This window comes from Haplochromis burtoni, unplaced genomic scaffold, assembly GCF_018398535.1.
Source record: "Haplochromis burtoni strain Fernald_Lab_line unplaced genomic scaffold, NCSU_Asbu1 Contig_593, whole genome shotgun sequence".
Taxonomy (NCBI): domain Eukaryota; kingdom Metazoa; phylum Chordata; class Actinopteri; order Cichliformes; family Cichlidae; genus Haplochromis; species Haplochromis burtoni.
Window position 1 is genome coordinate 141,024 of NW_024582954.1, and position 18,584 is coordinate 159,607.

Genomic DNA, 18,584 nt, shown 5'->3' on the forward strand with positions numbered 1-18,584 from the left:
CTGTGAAAACAGGAGCAAGGCGACAAGGGAAATATCCATGGTCTTGAAATCCCTTCAGTAAAATTCTACCCATGGATTTCCACTCTTCTTCCTGCCATTTAGGAGACAGTGATGGCACTCTGAACTCCTCTCCTTCAGCTGTGTTGTCCACAAACTCTGACCAAAATGCAGCATACACATCTCTTGATATACCGTCTGCATCAGCTCCTTTTTCATCAATGTAGGTGTATTTTAGAGGGTGTATGAGGAGTGCTGGATCTTTGAACTGGCTGATCATCTCCTCCAGAATAGTAACCCTGTGAAGTTTGATGGTAACGCAGACAATCATATGATCCTGCAGAGCTTATTGCTTCATTGCTTATAGATGTATCTGGACTACTGACTGCTGTGTTTGTTGGAGGAAGTGTAATGGATGTGATGACCAGATCATCTTCCTCAAACTGCAGGAATGGTTCATCTATTACAGTGTCATCAAGTTGACAAGGCAGAGGCTCTCCACGGTAGGGTCCAATCATTACCTCAGATGTGTCTAATAATACATCTTCATCAGCATTCCTAGATTCTGATGATGAGACCACAACAGTGTGAGAAGCTTCTTCATCTCCTTGATGTGAGTCAGTCAGTTGTGTAACATTGTTTACATGTGTTTTCCCTCTATCATAAACTTCTTCATCATCTTCATCATTGGAAAATCTTCTTGTGCACAAGTAAAATCTCAACATTCCCATTTTAAGTGCTGAGTAGACTTCTCCAACTCTGATATCTCCACCAAATACAGCCTCTTCCTGCTGGTCTAATATGTCATGACTGAACACCTCCCATCTTCCAAAATTGCTTTTTCCACTTGGAAAGAAAAGATCTTTAGCATACTGTAATATGTCAGCTTTTTTGGAGTCTTTGGGCACATCAAAGGTCCTTGTTCCTTCTCCTCTGCGCTTTCTCACTTGCTTACCTTCATGGATCCACCCTAACTCAATTTTTCGAGTCTTTTTCTCAGCCTATTTGTTGTTTTTTGCATATGTTCTTTTTCTCTTAGAAACAAATGCCTCCTCGTGATCAGGTTTCTTCTCATTTTCATTGATTCCCATCTTTTCCTTCAATTTTTCAAGCAGTGAGTTTTTTCTTGATTCCTTAGTACTTGCACCACTGTTTTCCAAGCAGAACTGTCTGGCAGCTATCCGATCACCATATGTTGGGATGTAACCAGACAGGGTCTTGTCATCCATGAAATCAATCACTGTGAGATCAATCTGTAATAACAGAGATATTTATTAGTATACAGAAGTACAAGGTATACCTGCTGCCACACCACATGAGGTACCTCACTAAAGAAATGTATGTAAATTTCACATGTGTTTTGATAATTGTCTATTATTATTTTAGTGGCAGCCATCGATATTTAGCATTTATTCTTTTCCTCTCTTTATGCCAGCAACATTAATCAGATTCTCTAACATGTCCTTAATAGAAATATTACAGTATATACAATGCCCACTTTTGAAAAAGTAAATTAGTATTCACGTATCTTTCAGTTGCACAGTGCACAAAGGGTTTAACTCATTGTTTTTTTTAAATTGAAGCCAAATATCAATATAAACACAGTTTAATTCATTTGTTTTATATAAACAAGGAAACACTGTGCATCACATAATATAGTGATATATTTAAGAAACCTGGAATCTGCATAGGGTTAATTATTAACAATTAATAACCGTGGTCATAACAACGACCCAGGGTTATACAGTGGGTTAATTTGTTTTACATTCTCGATTCCATATAGATCCACACCAATGCAGCCTACCGTTACATCCTCACGCAGTCAAAGCGAGAGAAGCGAAAAGCGCTGTGGTTGCTATCTTAGCAATATGTCACATTTTTAGACACTGTAACTTCGTAAAAAGCGAGTTTTACAAATTTCCCCCTTGAGAGAGCACTTACGCGTTCTTGTAGCATTCGTAAGAGACAGTCCTCAGGTACACCACGATTCCGAAGAAATCTCAGAAGTGGGCTATCAGTGTTTGTGTCTATGTTGAAAGCAGGGCATTGAAAGTTAAGTGCCAGTTCTGAAGAGCGTGAGCTCTCCACATCTACCATGGATTTGGGTTCCCGAACGCAACGCGTTTTACGTTCTTACAATAAAAAATGTTATTCTAATGGTACCTTTTTTTTTTACATTTGTACAATATATGATTACGTTCGTACAATATGGTAATTATATTGTACGAACGTGATAATTATGTATATTGTAATAACGTGATGTTATGTTGTTCAAACGTGAAAAGTATATTGTTAGAACAATAAACTTTTCACATTATAACGTGATATACTTCTATTTTCCTTTTGCCTGGGTGGCAGCTCTACGCTTCCGTAGAAGAGAGCAACAGTGGAAGAATTAAATATTCGACAGCACCTGGGTGGAGCACGAGCTTTAAACTCATGCACAAGAGAAATGTCAAATAAAACAGGTTTGTGATCAGAGAACACGGAATCCCCAATTTCCAAATTAAAAACAGATAAACCGCACGATAACACCAGGTCAAGAGTGTGCCCCTGCTGGTGTGTAGGGCCTTGTACAGACTGCACAAAGTTAAAAGATTGAATAAGATTTAAAAACTCCTGAGCAAGCAGTCCATCAGAGCCACAGACATGAATATTAAAATCACCAACTATTAAAATCCGATCATATTTAGGCACAATGTCAGCCAAGAAACATGAAAAGTCATTTAAAAAGTCTTTGTTAAACTTCGGTGGTTGGTAGATTACTGCACACCCAACCGGTTGAAAATGTCCCAGTTCAAACATCAAAAGTTCAAAACTGGAGGGGGGAACCGGTACATGGAGTTGTTTGCAATTAAAGTTGTTTTTAAAAACTGTCAATATTTCTCCTCCTCTACCTGATATCCTTGGAGCATTTAAAAATGAGCAGTCGGAGGGCAATATTTCAGAAATGAAGCTAGACTCACCCATTTTCATCCATGTCTCAGTCACAAAAACGAGATCCAATCCATTTGAAGAAAATAAATCGTTTAAGACAAATGTTTTACTTGCTATGGACCCGACATTTATTAAAACCCATCCTCGTTGGAGCTGGAGTCTGGGCAGAAGTTGTCTGTGAAGCCCAACTTAATGGGCGCAAATTCACAAAGGTTATTCCACAACGCCCAAGATGTGAAAAACACCGGCGAGCAGGCTCACGTCCACTCGAGCCTACGACAGGAACCAGACAAGGAGCAACATGATTCAGGAGATGCCTTGGGATGCGATGGAATAGACTATAATCCACTGGAGCAGCTGCTAGAGAAAAAGTAAGGCAAGCTTTAAGCTTCACTAGCTGACCGGCACGTTTACCGCGGCGTCTGTGACGATGCGTTGGAGCAGGAGGAAGTGCTCCACGTAGCAGGTAAGCAGGAACATCAGCCAGGGATAGGGGATACCCTGTTGTTTGTCCTTGCTGATTTGTCAGAAAATATTAAAGATCCAAAAGTTTTTAGCGTTCATATACCAGTCGCGAGTTGATTTGGGTGGCACAAATTGTAAAAAACATAACAAACAAAAACAAATTGACAGAGACAGACGGCAAGCCACACACACCAGAGCCAATTGTGTTATGATAAATTACATAATAACTACAAGAGAAGACTTACTGGCGGCTAAGCTGTCATCCCTGATGGACAACATCTCCCACCCCATGCAGCAGACTGTGACAGCACTGAGCAGCTCCTTCAGTGGGAGACTGCGGCACCCACGGTGTGGGACGGAGAGATTTCGCAGGTCTTTCCTCCCCACTGCTGTCAGACTCCATAATAAAAACTTTAACTGATCAAGCACACACATCCATACATGTGCAATAATACTAAGTGCAATAATCCTTTCTGTCATCATTGTATTTTTACTCAGTTGTATATAGTATTTGTATTTGTATTCTATTCTTATCTTATTGTATATTTATTTTATTTTATTCTACTGTATATAGTATTTTATTTTATTCTATTCTGTACAGTTGTGTACTGTATTTATTCTTATTGTATTCTAATTTTTGCCTCATAACTTTTGCACTGTCCACTTCCTGCTGTGACAAAACAAATTTCCCACGTGTGGGACTAATAAAGGTTATCTTATCTTATCTTATCTTACCTTTGTGGAAATGCTTGGAGCAGACTAACGTGTGAGCTGGAGTGTTCTGGGATGTTATTTGGTCTTCGAATGGCTGCAATCCAGGCCATCCGTCGCCTCTTTTTCTACTTTGGAAACATGGCTCGAACAATTTCTCTTCCACGACAGAATTTGATAAAAAAAAAAACAGCTGGCTTCCCGTGGCTGTCATGCGACCGGCTATTGCGGTTAATAATACAACAGCTTCTTGCCATTTTTGTGTTTCTTTTTATCGCTGTGTGACTGTTTTCTTGTGAAAGCCTGCGTGCGCTTGTACCATTTGCTCTATTGGTGATTCTAAATTGACACTGTAGGTGTGAGCGGTTGTCAAGTCTCTGTGTTGGCCTTGTGACAAACTGGCAACCTGTCCAGGGTGTGCCCCACCTTTCAGCCTATGGTAGCGGGATAGGCTCCAGCAAATTGTAAATTGAATAAGTGAAAGAGAACAAATGGATGGACTAAAGCTTCATAAGATGCAAGGCTAGGACATCTCTGTCTCACGTGTTTTGTTTCCAACACCAACCTTCACCCCCGAGTGAAAGTAATAAGCCCAGTTTTACAAAAGTGCAATTTTAAATCACTGAAAACTGGAGGTACATAGCTATCCAATTAAATAAAATAGCTTGTGAATTGAATTAATATTTGACATTTAAAAAGCTTTACCACTGGGGATACCAGCTATAGCTACCAATTTATTCCTAATGTACTACTTCATTTTCTGTTAGTTCTATCTATAGCTGTTTTCACACATGCACTGTAGAGCTGAACTTTTGCAGACATTACCAGGAGGAACTGAATGTGACAATGCAAATGTCCAGGTCAGCTGGAATGTGTGCTGCCTTCTTTGTACTCTACTGTACATGCAGTATAGTGTATGTTCCTTAACAAAGACTAGTTAAAATAAATTCATTGCAGGCTGGTTAGCACTATTGTCTTATCAGAGAAGATTGTGGTATAGATTTGAGCACGTCTGCTTGACTTTTTGCTTGAAGGTGTATTCCAGGGATAGGCTGCAGAAATAATACCGTGTCTTGTCTTTTATCAGAGGAAAAAGGTTCTACTTGTTCTTGTCAGTCAGGAGCCAGAAAAATCAAATGCATCAAAAATTATTGACATTTTTTTCAAAAAAGAAAAAAAGCATAGTAATGTTCTTTATTTTCTGAAATATGTCTTTTATCTCTGCAGTTTCCTGTTACTTATTGGCCTCTATCAAAAACTGATATGGGCTAAAATCTGACAGGGCATATAGCCATTGGTTGATGGAGCTTTTTTTTAGACTGAACCCAAAGGAAATGTCTTTAACCATCAGGCTGCCATCCTGTGTCCTCACTTTTAGTGGTTGCTATTGCATTTATGAAGATTTATCTTCAGAGAATATAGGTGTGATAGGAGAATTTCTTTGATAAAAAGGGAGAGGTGTGGAGATCTTCTAGATGGAGATAAGACTGACCTAGGTTATCGGAGACTTCACACATGTCTTGAATGTCTTTCATCCTCAGGCCAATGACATCCACAAAGTCCTCCACCAGACGGAAAAGCTCTTTGATGTTTGGCCCCAGCTGAGAAAACAGAGACACATGAGAGCAGAATAAAAGAAAAAGGATTATGGATTTGAGGCGAATGTTCTGAAATGCTGTTCGAGCACTTGACACACAAAAGGCCTTTTATAGGAAATCTGGAATTTGAGACAAGTATTGCCATAGCGTCCTGTTTCAGTTCAGTGTCACAATGTCTTATAGCCCACACTACTATAACCAACATGAACATTTACAATTTGTACATCACCATTTTTTCTTTTTGATGACAGGAAATACACTGCAGCTTTGTTCTTATTTTCAATACTGAAGAAAAAGACGGCACACGGTTCTACTGAATGCAGGTGATGAGAAATAAATGGCTGTGATAAAGGCCTCAAGGCTAAAAGCTTGACTTTTTGATTAAATACATTGCAGTGATGCAACATCTGCTATTACATCAAATCACATTTTTTTTAAATGGCAAAATAAGTTAGGAAACCTTACATTTCTAAGCAGGGCTGCCACGGTTGGAGTTAATCACCGCTGACAGAAATGGCTGTGCTACTGTAAAGCTAGTCAGAGGCCAAAAGCAGTTCAAACTCAAAAGGTCTCTGAACGTTTGCGAGTGCCTTCGCCACAGCCTAGATCAAAGAGGGGCTTCAATATTATGAAAGAATCTGAACCTCATATTGCTTGTAGTATTAAATGGCACAAAAATTATTTTAAAAAGTGCAAATATGAATGAACTATCAGCATGAAAATGCAAAATGCATCTTTTTTAGTTTAATCAGATGTGATTCACTACTCCCCAATGTTGAAGATAATAACGATAGTAAAGTAAAGTGGTTGAAATGCTAATGCTCGCTCTCCTTCGTGTATTCAGACCATGCTGGGGGAACACAGAGTGTGCCATTTCCATTTTAAGATATCTGAAGCAGTTGGAGTAGAGCAGCTTGTTTTATTTAGCATTATTTCTCTGTCTGCATGCTGAAATTCCTGAGAACAGGCGGATGCTGGACAGCTTGTTGGAGGCACAGAGTGAATAAGTGCAGCAGATGGATGAGTGGGTGTTTGCGTCATTATCTGTAGTTATTTCTGTCTTTCAGCAATTCTCGCATTCCCCTTTCACTTCTCCTCTGTCTGTAAAGACACAGGTGGGCTGTTTGTCCACCTGTGTCTTTGTCATCTCTGCTGCCATCAGGATTTCTCCTTGATTGTTGAAGTTATTATTGCTCACAAAGTTCAAAAGGAGCTGCAATTACAGACAAGGACAGGTCCTATTTTAGAAAGAGAGGCTGATACTAACCAGTTGTGCTTCCTCCCATCTCTCCTTGTTTTCTTCCATCAACAGATTGCTGACTGATTGCACAAAGTTCTGGAAAGGAAAAAAATGATTTGCATTCAGTTTTTTGAAATCCTCCTAGACCCTTCTTAGTGGCTGCCAACTTGGTTATGTAGCAGAATCTGAGGGACAAATATTTGGACAGTTTTTAGCCAGAAATTATAAGTTTGTTGCTATTCAGACAGGGAGAGACTAGAGGATCTTTAAAATTTCACAAAGGACAAAATAGGATTTACAACTTCATCAGTAAGAAGTAAATACAGCAAAAAAATTTAACTACATATTTTACAATATACTTTTACTAACGTGTGCTTTTTATTAAGACACAAACTATAAAATTCCAGGATCTGGTGAAGTTTAAAACAGTGCAAATAATATATAAAGCAAGGAAAGGGATGCTCCCAATCGAAATCTTAGAAAGAGAAGGGAGGTATAATTTTAGAGGGAAGCAGAATTTTAAAAAAAACAAAGAGTAAGAACAACATTGAAAAGGATGTCTATTTCAATAGCAGGAGCTAAATTCTGGAATGAGTTAAAAGAAGAAATAAAAGGTCAGTAGTGATATTAACCAGTTTAAAATAAAAATCAAAAAAGAAATTTTAAATAAGTAAGAATGAAGAAAATGCAATTAACCCAAGACAGCAGTCAAAGTGATTTTTATTTTCTTCTGCAAATTAGCAAATCTAAATATAGTTTTAGTTGAATATGAGAAAATATTTTTTGTAATGTTATGTTCAAAGTTGAAGACATTGTATACGTTTTTGTTGTTCAAATTTAGATGATGAGGATGTAAACCTGAGGGGGTAGGGCTAAATAAGTATATACTTCTGCCTACTCCTTTTCAAACAACTGCATGGAAAGATTTTATGAAATGTTGGTGAATGTATATGTTTGAAATAAAAATGAACTGAACTGAACTTTGTAGCCTAGATTGCACGTTGAAATAGAATATCCATTCATCCATCTTTTTTATTCCTCTTATTCAATACATTTGTAGTATAAAACATAGGTTCTATATAAGAAACAGTCAATTTACATTGTTAGGTGGGTAGAGGAACACAGCCTTTCCCAGCTGGAGAGCAGAAGGCATCAACTGAATATCAACATGTATAAATTTGTCATCCTGTGTCTTTCACCTCTACCAGGCCACCAGCGACCTGTCTAGGGTCTAGGTTAGGACTGGATTTTTTGTATTATGACTCGTTAGCCGGTAATTGCTCAGATTTATTTTTTATTTTTTGCATTCATTTCAAGTAGTTGCAGCCATCATCAACACAATCAACCACTGGGCAACAAATTTTAATCGCAGGGAGATTGCACAGGGTGGGAGGTAACCTGTGTCCAAAAAACATCATGGTGTAACTCAAATGGTGTGCAAATAACTGCTGTCTAACTTAGAAAGATAGACAGATTGCCAGTGTATTGCAGTCAGTCTGCATGCAAGTCTGAAAGCAACCACGTCTCTTTGGATTAGTGGACTTAACTCTGCTGGTTCTATTCTGTTTATACTCCTACATGAAAACAAGGTTGCCTTAGTTGCCCAAGTCATTTTGCAGGGACATGGCTATCCTCCAGCCAAGAGGTTGTTTGTAATTACCAACCTGCTCAATCCACAGTTTCCAACCAGTGTTTCGCATTATATGTAGCCATTGTAGGGTTTTTTTTTTCTGTTTAATACATTTTTATTTGGGTATTCTAAAAGGGCAAAAACTCTATAAAAGGAATATTCAATTCAATTCGATTTTATTTATACAGCGCCAAATCACAACAACAGTCATCTCAAGGCGCTTTATATTGTAAGGTAGACCCTTACAATACATAGAGAGAAAAACACAAAAGTCATATGACCCTTTATGAGCAAGCACTTTGGCGACAATGGGAAGGAAAAACTCCCATTTAACAGGAAGAAACCTCCAGCAGAGCCAGGCTCAGGGAGGAGCCGTGACAGGTTGGTGTGAGAGAAGGAGGCACAAAAGAGTTAGACAACAAGACAAAAATCCTAGCTCTAACCCTACATGGGTTGCCAGTGACCTTTTGGATCTTAAGAGATTACCTGTAAGGGAAGAAGACACTTTCACACTGTATTACACGCTGCAGCACAGTGGTAAAACCGTGTACCAGCTCACCCTCGTGTCCTCATTGCTGGGGCTGTAATATGTCCTCCTGAAGATCTCTGTCATGTTCTTCAGCACATCTACAATGGCCAGCAAATCACCACTATAGCTGGTTCCATCACTGGATATTTCCCTCAGCTTTGTCAGTACTTCTGATACTCCATCTCCCACAAGGCCACGCTGCGCTTTGGACAGATGCTCCCGAGTCTAGCAGAGAAAGTGGCTTCTGTTAGTTTTCACAGTTAGTGGTCAACACAGCAGCAGTATCCATGTCTTTTTTTCAAAAGAGATAACACAGCATAATAACAGTTCAATGTAACTTAGACTTAATGAAAAAAAAAAGAATTAACATGTATGCCATGTGTCATACATTTTTACCCAGACACAGCTAAAACATTGCAATATCTTCATATGCATCTTTTGCAAGTTATTTAGACTCACTAAAGTCTGTATACTGCGATAGTCATTAGAAATGCACTTCATATAAGTGGGATTCTCCCAGTAGGCAATGCCCTCCTCATCCAGGGTGCAGCGGCGAAGGATAAGCCCTGTATGGGGAAACACATGAGGATTAACCTTCAATTATTTGGTGAGCCCTTGTTACATCATGCTTTTACAGGACATGCAAATGTAATCTTTCTACATGCAGGAAGAGCTCACCCATGGCATTGGGAGGACAGCGTACTGCTGCTGTATCTCCAGCGGGAGTCATCTTCCACACAACATTAGAGTAGTTGTCTTCTCCACATATTTCATGTGGTTCTGTTACCAGAGAAACATCAAAGTGTGTCATGCAACTGTATTAATCACATAACCAGGAGGTAAACTGTCTAAGTAGTGCACTTTTCAGTCTTTGATGTAGTGGAGCAAACTGCGCCCACCCACTGACCTGGGCATCTCTTTTTGTTACAGCTGCGGACCTCTTCCCGCTCTCCAGGACAAGGCTGCCCTCCAAAAAAGGGCCCATAACAAATCCGGTTTCTCTGCTGACTCCCCCCTCCGCAGGTTTTAGAACAACCCGACCACAAGGACCAGGTCTGCCACTTGCCATCCACTAAGAGAATGAGTGAATAATAATAATGAAATACAACACGAACATGTAAATTTTACACATTTGCTATCAATGAAGTGAATTTAACCAACCATGACCACAATGTTCTGTTTTTATATTTATGAAATCTCATTTAGCACAGTTGGCTGAAAAAAAGATCGCCATGGTGGATTGTCCACCTCCATCTCGCCCTGTCCCTAGCATCCTCATCTTTCCCACTAATCCCTCTGCAGGTCCTCTTTCACTACATCCATGAATCTTCTCAGTGGTCTTCCTCTTGCCTGGGAGCTCCATATTCAACATCTTTTATATACACTATCCCTTCTCTCCACATGTCCAAACAATCTCAGCCTTGCTTCACCAATTATGTCTCAAAAGCACTTAACCTGAGCTGTATCTCTGATGTCCTCACTCTAACCCTGTGCATCTGGATTACTCCCAATACAAATCTGGGTATCTTCAACTCTGCCACTTCCAGCTTATCCTCATGTATTTTTGTTAGTTCTACCATCTCCAAACTGTACATCACAGCAGGTCACACTGCTGTCTTGTCAATCTTTACTTTCACTCATGCTGTTGTTCTTCTGTCACAATGATAACCTAGTATAGCCTCATAATAAAAACATGGAGTTGAAAATAAGCTCTCCAATAAAAAAAAACCCAAATGTTATTAAAGAAGTGAGAAAAGGAAATCAAATATTCTGAATTTAGGTCATTACGAAATACTATAAAATGCAATGCTAGTAATCTGAAGGTCTGTGTAATTTGTAGTAAATGTGGAGTTAAGTAACTATCCTTCTTCAACTTAGCATCTGGCTCTCTTACCTGGACACTCTCCAAGGAAGCAGTCGACAGTCTCCAGCCACTCGCCTCGGCACTCAGCACCCCCATATGAGGGGCCATTACACTCCCTGGTTCTCTGCATGGTCCCATTAGAACAGGAGGCAGAGCAGGAGCTCCAGCTGGACCACTCATTCCAGACGCCATCCACTGAGAGAGGCCAAGGTCACCACAGCAACAAGAAAACAGAGCAAAAGAGAACACTATCTGTTTGAAATACTATAACACTCAAAATACAACAAACACATTTTATAAATAGAGTTGTACCGTTCTAATTCTTGAGCAGACTTTTCACATTAACATGATTTTTTCTACTGGAGCATCTTATAGCTGCTTGAACAGACAAACTACAGGTTCAGTATGTTTTAGGTAAACTAGTTTTGTGTTTCCAGGGTTGTGCTCAGAACTCTAAAACAGCATGCCCAGTAGCGTTCATAGTCGCAGACTTTTGAAACAGTCAGACCTTTGTGCACATGTAAGATAATGTCATGTTCACACTCACAAACATGCAGATACAGCAACTAAATTTTTTGCTTAAGGAATAAAGATAACCTGAATTCTTCTTATTCTTCACCTCCCCACACTTGGCTTACTGCTGTGTGAGGTGGGAGTGATTGTTAAATTTGTATGTTTTATGCCCCACTGTACATAAGTGCAAGTGGGTGGGGGTTTGGCATGATGTTAAATAATCTAATAAGTGGCCTAAATCATTATTAACATTACCATGAAAATCTTCAGAAATCAAATCAAATCTGAGGTCCTTACCCGGACAGACTGCTATATTGCAGAATTTGGTCTGTTTCTCTGGCCCTTCACATGGATCTCCCCCAAACTGCGGAGGGGTGCAGGTTCGTGTTCGAGACCTGTAACCTCGGCCACAGGTAGATGAACACAGACTCCATGGTGACCATTCGTCCCACGCTCCGTGCACTGCAATCAGAGCAGCTAGCGTATGATTTATATACAGACAAACTCCAAGACAACACAATACCTTCACTGCCACAGTGAACCGTGGGCAGTTATCTGGGATAATCTGTGCTAATTCAATGTGGTCACTGTACTTTCAAAGTTGAGGAGTCTCCCAGTATGTCTGCTTTGGTTGTATGAGAGTGTGAGAATATCCTAAAATCTCTAAAACCGCAAACCCAGTCATGCTTGTGAGGTGAGGTGTACGTTGTCCCATAGGCCACAGACTTGCTGCAACTGTGACGCTGAATCATGTGGGTCTCGTAAGGGTGAGGCAGGGTCCTGGAGAGGGCTGGGTGAGCACAGGGAGGCAGCAGGAGGGATTTTGGGGTGGGAGCTTACCTGGACAAACAGCAGAGTTGTTGCAAGGTCTCTGCTCTCTCAGTGGCCCACTACACTGGGTGCTGTAGGAGGAGGACACACAGAAACGAGTGCGACTCTGCCAGCCCTCCCCACATGTGGCAGAACACACACTCCACGATGACCACTCCTCACCTGAAGCTGAGTCTACTGAGGAGGAAGGGATGGGTAAAGGAGGATAGGGGAAAAAAGAGGAGCGAAAGGAAAGGACAGGACCATAACTAATTATCATGCAGGATCTAGCCTCTGTGGCCAAAAGAGGAAGGGTTGTGCTCTGATAAAGGGTACATTCTCGCTGTGCTGCATTTAAGGGCTGCCTCCATTAAAGGCGTAATTTTTCCTGACTAGTATATGAATCTGTTCCAAAGGTGTTGATAAATGTCCTTTCTTTAGCAGACAAAGATAATGGTGCCTAGTCAGTCTTCAAATCCACTACAGAATAGAGACAAGAAAGTGAAATTTTCCTGTCCAAGTTAAATTTCTAACGCTCTACACAAGTTCCCAAATGTTGTCCTTCAGTGGAGACAGCCCAAGAAATGGGCCCCAGCTTCTGGTCTGCTGCTGGTCTTTTCCTTCGCTGAGTTTCTGATGTCATATCCTTGGCATCGACTTCCAGTGGAAATTAATGCCCATGACTCTGGATATGTCAGCGATTTTTTTCACTGCCCACGACTGCCTCTTCAGTGGGTCACTTTACCAATAAGGGAAAAGTGGGCAGTCTCAGGTGGGAAGCAGGGAAAGAAGTAAACAGGAAGTAGGGAATCTATTAGCAAATAAAAGTAATACTCCACTCAAAACCTATCTTTGCTGTAAATTTTACCCCCGTATCTTCAACAGATCTCAGTGGCTTTGTATGTTGTCTTGTTTTCCAAAGACCAATAGCTGTGGTCCAGGGTGTGCCATGTCTTTTGCCCTGTGACAGCTTGGTCAGGGTTCAACAACCCCAGCCACAGGTGGACTCTGGAGGTGATTAGCCCAGTTTAGCAGTGAGAGTTGAGATCCAGTTAAATCTAAACATTTGTTATGTATGTTCCAGAGCAGCTTCCAGGAGTGCAGGAACCTTCTGAAGGTTTGTGGTTACAATATCATATTAATGTCACCGTGTATGTTTGGAATTCGTGGGGAAATACTTCCACCATAGTAATTAAATACTGTGTGTCTGCCACTGACTTCTAATTTTATAAGCTATGCTACAGTGGTGGGTGTATAACTATGACAAAGTAGGATTACACATTGTAATAATGCGATTTAGTTGAATGTTCAAATAAGCAACCAATTAAATATATTATTTTTTAATATATAGTAACTAAATATGTTACAGTGTTTCCTTGTTCGCTGTTGCCCCATTGTGTGGGAGGAAGAAATGAAAACTGACTATCCAATGAAATAAAGTCATTACACCAGGAGGAAAATGTAAACCATAACATAACAGATGGGCTTTTAAATGGCAATAATCTTGTACTGCAACCTGCTATTTTTACGTGGAACTCTATCCAACACTGCTCAGCTAGGCTACTCTCCAGCTCTATATTTTAACCCTTTCACGCATAGTGGTCACTACAGTGGACAGCTATTCAAAGGCTGTTTTCTTGTACTTGTGTCAGTGTTGATGGTATACTTGCACATAAACACAACACACAGCGTATATTGTTCATTCGTTTGTCAAATTCACAAGTCAAAACGTATGTTGTCCACCTAAGTGGACATGTACAAAACGTTTTGAAAAGTACATGTTTAAAAAAAAATGAAGTTCAAAAATCTTTTTTTCATGCCTAAAGATGAATAAAAATACTTAAGAAAAAAAAATCCTGATTGAGGTTGTCATAATTCGTGCATGAAAGGGTTAAGGACAGAAATGAAATTTGTCTTCCTCACAAATAAAGCATGAATAAGATCCAAATTTGTTGAACTTTTGGGTGGAGTATCACTTAGAAGGAAGACTTCATTTGATGTCTTGTTTTACAGACAGGGGACCATGTCCTGCCATAATTTCACAAAAATACAATTTTACCATGTTCAGGCAGGGTCCATGTTGGAATTAGTCCATTGCGGATGAGGCACTACTGTGGGAGATTTTGATAGATGTGCTGTAAGTGAATGCAACTCTCTCTATTGTGGGTGTCATGTTTTTTGTGTGATATGCTGCTATCACCCAAGCTGCCGCAGTGACTGATGCATGGGATCCCTCTGCGTCCCGTTGTCTTACCTGTCTGAGAACTCTGCTGTCCACTGCGGGGCTTGTCTGCGTCATCACGCTTGCGGCTGTCCACCGAGCGAAGCGATTGGCTGCGAGAGAGATGGCGACCTTTGCCTAAAGGGGGGTGAGGCAAGGCCGGGGGAAGGAGGGGCGGGGGTTAGCAACCAGAGCTCCTTCATTAATACCTTATATTTGGGACACAACCGTGACGTGATTGGTCACCCAGAACAGCATCAGCCAAACTTGGGACTTGTGTTGTGCTGTCTGTGTTAGTGTGCTGTGTGTGTGCGCAGTAGTCTCTTTATATTGTCAGCTGTTGTATAATGTTCCTTGTGATGGCATAACTAAATAGAAAAGACATGCAATAACATCAACAGTAATGAGTGTAATCTGATTTTTTAGCTGTCAGTCATGCACCGCCAGTTCTGTACAAATAAAGAAAGCTCTAACCAGTGAAACATTGCAGCGAAAGCACTTCTTGGTAAATGGCTTCAATAAAACAGAACTCTGATGTTGTTTTCATGTCCCTTTAGTCATTTGTGGGCTAATGATGTTGACATACTGCCTAAAAACCTGACCATGTCATTCTTATTTTTCATCGATCAAAGTCCCCTTTCCAACATGCACTCTTTAAGTCACAACTCTGACTTACAGAGAATGGATACATAAGCACATGAACAAGATGTTAAGAAAGGAAAGGTAAAGAAAAAGTAGTTGTAAAAGCACAGTTTGGACACACCACATACTTGTATTTACCCACAGAGCTTAAAGCACCCTCACTGACAGACATAGAAAAATGAACACGAAGAATAAGGAGCTTACCAGTGCAGGACTGCGAGTTGCAGGGCCGGCCCTCCTCCACTATACCCTCACACAGGTACGACTCCTCTGGAGGTGACCGACAGGTCCGAATCCGGGTTTGGATCCCTCCACCACACTCGCTGCTGCACTGTGCCCATTGGCCCCACACACTCCAGCCACCTGGAGACACACAGACAGTAGTGGCTACTTACTGTGTGTTAACTTAGCAGCAGTGTTTTTCACTTGTAATGCCATGTGTTGTTGAGCTCATCTAATGGAGAGTGATCTTCAAATCCTACAATCCTCTGTGCAAAGCTTCAGTTTTGAAGAGCTGCCAAGGCATATAGTGTGTAGGAAGAAACACAGCTTGGAGCTGAACATCTCCAATCTTAAAAAAATGACAAATAAAAACAGATGCAAAATGTATGCCATAATGATGCTAACACAGCCTTACCTCATACTGGGAAGCCTACATTCCAAGAGTTAGGTCAGTCAAGCATACTGTGATGACAAGGTTTGCATGTATGTAGAATTTTGACGCCGTGTGATTTAGAGAAAGGTTTGGCTTTCTGTCATAAACTGTGCGTGGCAGGCAGGAATGGAGGACCCAGATGCAGAGTCCAGGATGTGAAAAGTAACTCAAAAAGCAGCTTTAATGCTGAACACTAGGAAAAACTCTACTAAACTTGAAGATACAAAATAGGCTTGGCAGACAGAACACACAGACAGGTATGAGGAAGATTGCAATGCTGAACAGAAGAAAAGAAAAAGGTTTAAATACACAGGGAATGACGAGAGAACAGGAAAGTCATGGGGAACACAACTGGGGCAGATTACACACAACGAGACAGAGGACGCAAAGCTAAACATAACACACGAGACAAGATACCTTCAAAATAAGAGAAACAAAGCAAATCAAGGTGCACACAGACAGGAGACTACCAAAGTAAAACAGGAAGTAATGGGAACACACAGAGAGTTGCAGATAGACAGAGACATGACTGGGGAAGCACTGATATCATGACAGGCATGGAACACCAAATGAAACACAAGGGAGACACAAGAACTCACAATAAATATAATCACAGCCACACAGAGGACGACACAGAGGGCAAAGACACAAGGGGGAATCCTAAATAATCCAAATCTAAACAGGAACAACCTAGACCATAGGTGTCAAACTCTGGCCCGCGGGCCAAATTTGGCCCGAAGCCTAATTACATTTGGCCCGCGAAGCCACACCAAATAACTATTAGAGCTGGCCTGCTAGTATTATACAGCTAATAGATATATTGTTTAGTATTAAGCTTTGCTTGTTCCATATTCAGTTTTTCAGCAAAACGTGTTTGAGTCCATAAGAAAAGATTCATTCTTATATCTGGAGGAATAAATATATTTCAATAAATATTAACGTTAGCCCGCAAATTTGTTCCAGTTTTGAATTTTGGCCCACTGTGTATTTGAGTTTGACACCCCTGACCTAGACACTAGAGAATCAACTTAAGACTACCAAAAAGGACTTAAACATGAAACATAATATAAAATGACATCAAAACACGGGAAAATGAGCTAGGATCGAGACGGGCGCTGTTAGAATCAGCAATTAACCTTGTTACATTTCTACACAGTGTTAAGGTGGTTACTATAACCTTTAGCTTTTAAAGTAATTTCTAAAATTCTGTCTATTTCTAATACTTAAGAGTTCATAGAGTTGCAACAGTGATTACCTGTCAGAATAGTTATCCTTTGTATTACTACCTCAAGGTGCTTTTCAAGCCACTTAAAGAAGTGCAGACACTTTTCTTTCCAAGCTCCTTAGACTACAATAACCTGGATGACTGAGAACCTTCACAGACAGGTTCTGACAGGCTAAGGTTCTGCAGACACAACAACAGTTCAAAATGCTAGCACTAACCAGGGAATAATGCTTAGCTGACATAAACAAGAATTATATCCAATGCAAAAATAATATATTTCAGGACACTTCAAAAGCCCATTGCCCAAATCAGAGCTCTTCCGCAACCTCCAGCTGCTGACAATACTTCACATCAACCTCCAACCACAACTTCTACTGAAGCCTTCACCACCTCCTTTGCAGGATGCTTGGTCCCCAAGAAATTTTCCCCTCTCCAGGGAGCAGTAGTTGTAAAGACCGTTCACTTTGTTGCAACTTGACCAGTCAAACAAAAAAAGAGCACACCCATCAGAAACTGTAGCTGTACCGACAGGCAGAGCTAAGGCAAATCCCCCACCAAGTCTGCAGTTACTAGCAAACGTTTGTTTTGGTCAAAACATGCAAGCCCTGAAGGCTCTAATTGATTCTGGAGAAGAGCAAAGGTTTTTCTATCATTGATTGATTAACAATTAGGGATTAATGTGAAATATCTGAAAGAACCTGCTGTTTTGCCTGCTGTTAGATAGATTCCTGTAACCTCTAGCCTAGCCCCTAGGAAAGTATTTGGTTCGGTTGCTAGAAGGAGTGACAGTGATCAGGATTGTCATCTTTCATCACAGTGGTTTCTTCCATCTACCTTCGCCAGATTGTTAAGTTGCAGTTGTAATGTTAAGCTTCACTCTCTAGTTTTATGTTCACTTCATGACTAAATTGCCGTCTCTGTCTTCAGGATTTTTCCAGTGTGACTTTTTGTGGACGTGCTACTCAATACTGGACTGCACTTGGACTTTGAAATTAACCTTCTTGCCCACTCAAGAGTTTGCCTACCTGTTATTCATGTAACTCATTATTCATGTAAAGCTCAAACTCTTGTGCCTGGGTCCATCCACCTTGAGTTCACTATGACAAATGAACTTCTCAAACTAGCAACATGGACTTTATGTAGAAGAGAGCAAGGTCTGATCCTCTGCTTTACCTCCTAACCTTTGTTTCCCTTCACCTCACAGCAAGAACAATAAATGTTATTAATTAATACTGAAACAGCTGACAGTGTTCTTTCATTTATCTATATATTTGTATGTGTAATATGAGCAGCACTGTAGGTTGTTGAGAACAGATAAAATCACTACTAGGCCTCTAGGTAGGAGTATAATGAAGGTGTAAACAGAGCACTCACTTCCTCTCTTCTTTATATTAAAAATAACAGCAAACCTGATGTTTCTTGAACAAAGAATGTAGCCATCCATTCTCTGGCTCGGTTGGCTTTTCCTTATTTTAATGGTGCTTAAAGGAAAAAAAATGTATAGAGACAAAACTGCTATTACTGCTACTATTGTGAAGGAGCAGATT

The 18,584-nt window shown here is 40.4% G+C and overlaps 2 protein-coding genes across 11 annotated transcripts in view; both read right to left on the reverse strand.

Moving 5' to 3' along the window:
- Nucleotides 1-3,684, reverse strand: part of LOC121812438 — a 13,904-nt gene extending 10,220 nt beyond the window's left edge. Inside the window, exon 1 of the mRNA XM_042214605.1 lies at nucleotides 1-3,684. Within this exon, the coding sequence (XP_042070539.1) occupies nucleotides 1-328 (328 nt within the window). The 5' untranslated portion in view covers nucleotides 329-3,684.
- adgrb1a (adhesion G protein-coupled receptor B1a) overlaps nucleotides 1-18,584 on the reverse strand; it is a 207,670-nt gene that overhangs the window by 98,002 nt on the left and 91,084 nt on the right. For 7 of the 10 annotated variants that reach the window (XM_005948363.3, XM_005948358.3, XM_042214603.1 and 4 more), the window contains 11 exons: nucleotides 15,362-15,520; nucleotides 14,549-14,653; nucleotides 12,325-12,492; nucleotides 11,782-11,946; nucleotides 11,002-11,166; nucleotides 10,015-10,179; nucleotides 9,786-9,887; nucleotides 9,567-9,673; nucleotides 9,138-9,332; nucleotides 6,976-7,044; nucleotides 5,603-5,711 (listed from right to left, as the gene is read on the reverse strand). In XM_005948363.3, coding sequence (XP_005948425.1) covers nucleotides 5,603-5,711; nucleotides 6,976-7,044; nucleotides 9,138-9,332; nucleotides 9,567-9,673; nucleotides 9,786-9,887; nucleotides 10,015-10,179; nucleotides 11,002-11,166; nucleotides 11,782-11,946; nucleotides 12,325-12,492; nucleotides 14,549-14,653; nucleotides 15,362-15,520 — 1,509 coding nt within the window. The remainder of the gene's footprint in view (nucleotides 1-5,602; nucleotides 5,712-6,975; nucleotides 7,045-9,137; nucleotides 9,333-9,566; nucleotides 9,674-9,785; nucleotides 9,888-10,014; nucleotides 10,180-11,001; nucleotides 11,167-11,781; nucleotides 11,947-12,324; nucleotides 12,493-14,548; nucleotides 14,654-15,361; nucleotides 15,521-18,584) is intronic. The other 3 variants (XM_014329598.2, XM_042214604.1, XM_005948362.3) reach the window with 3 other exon arrangements.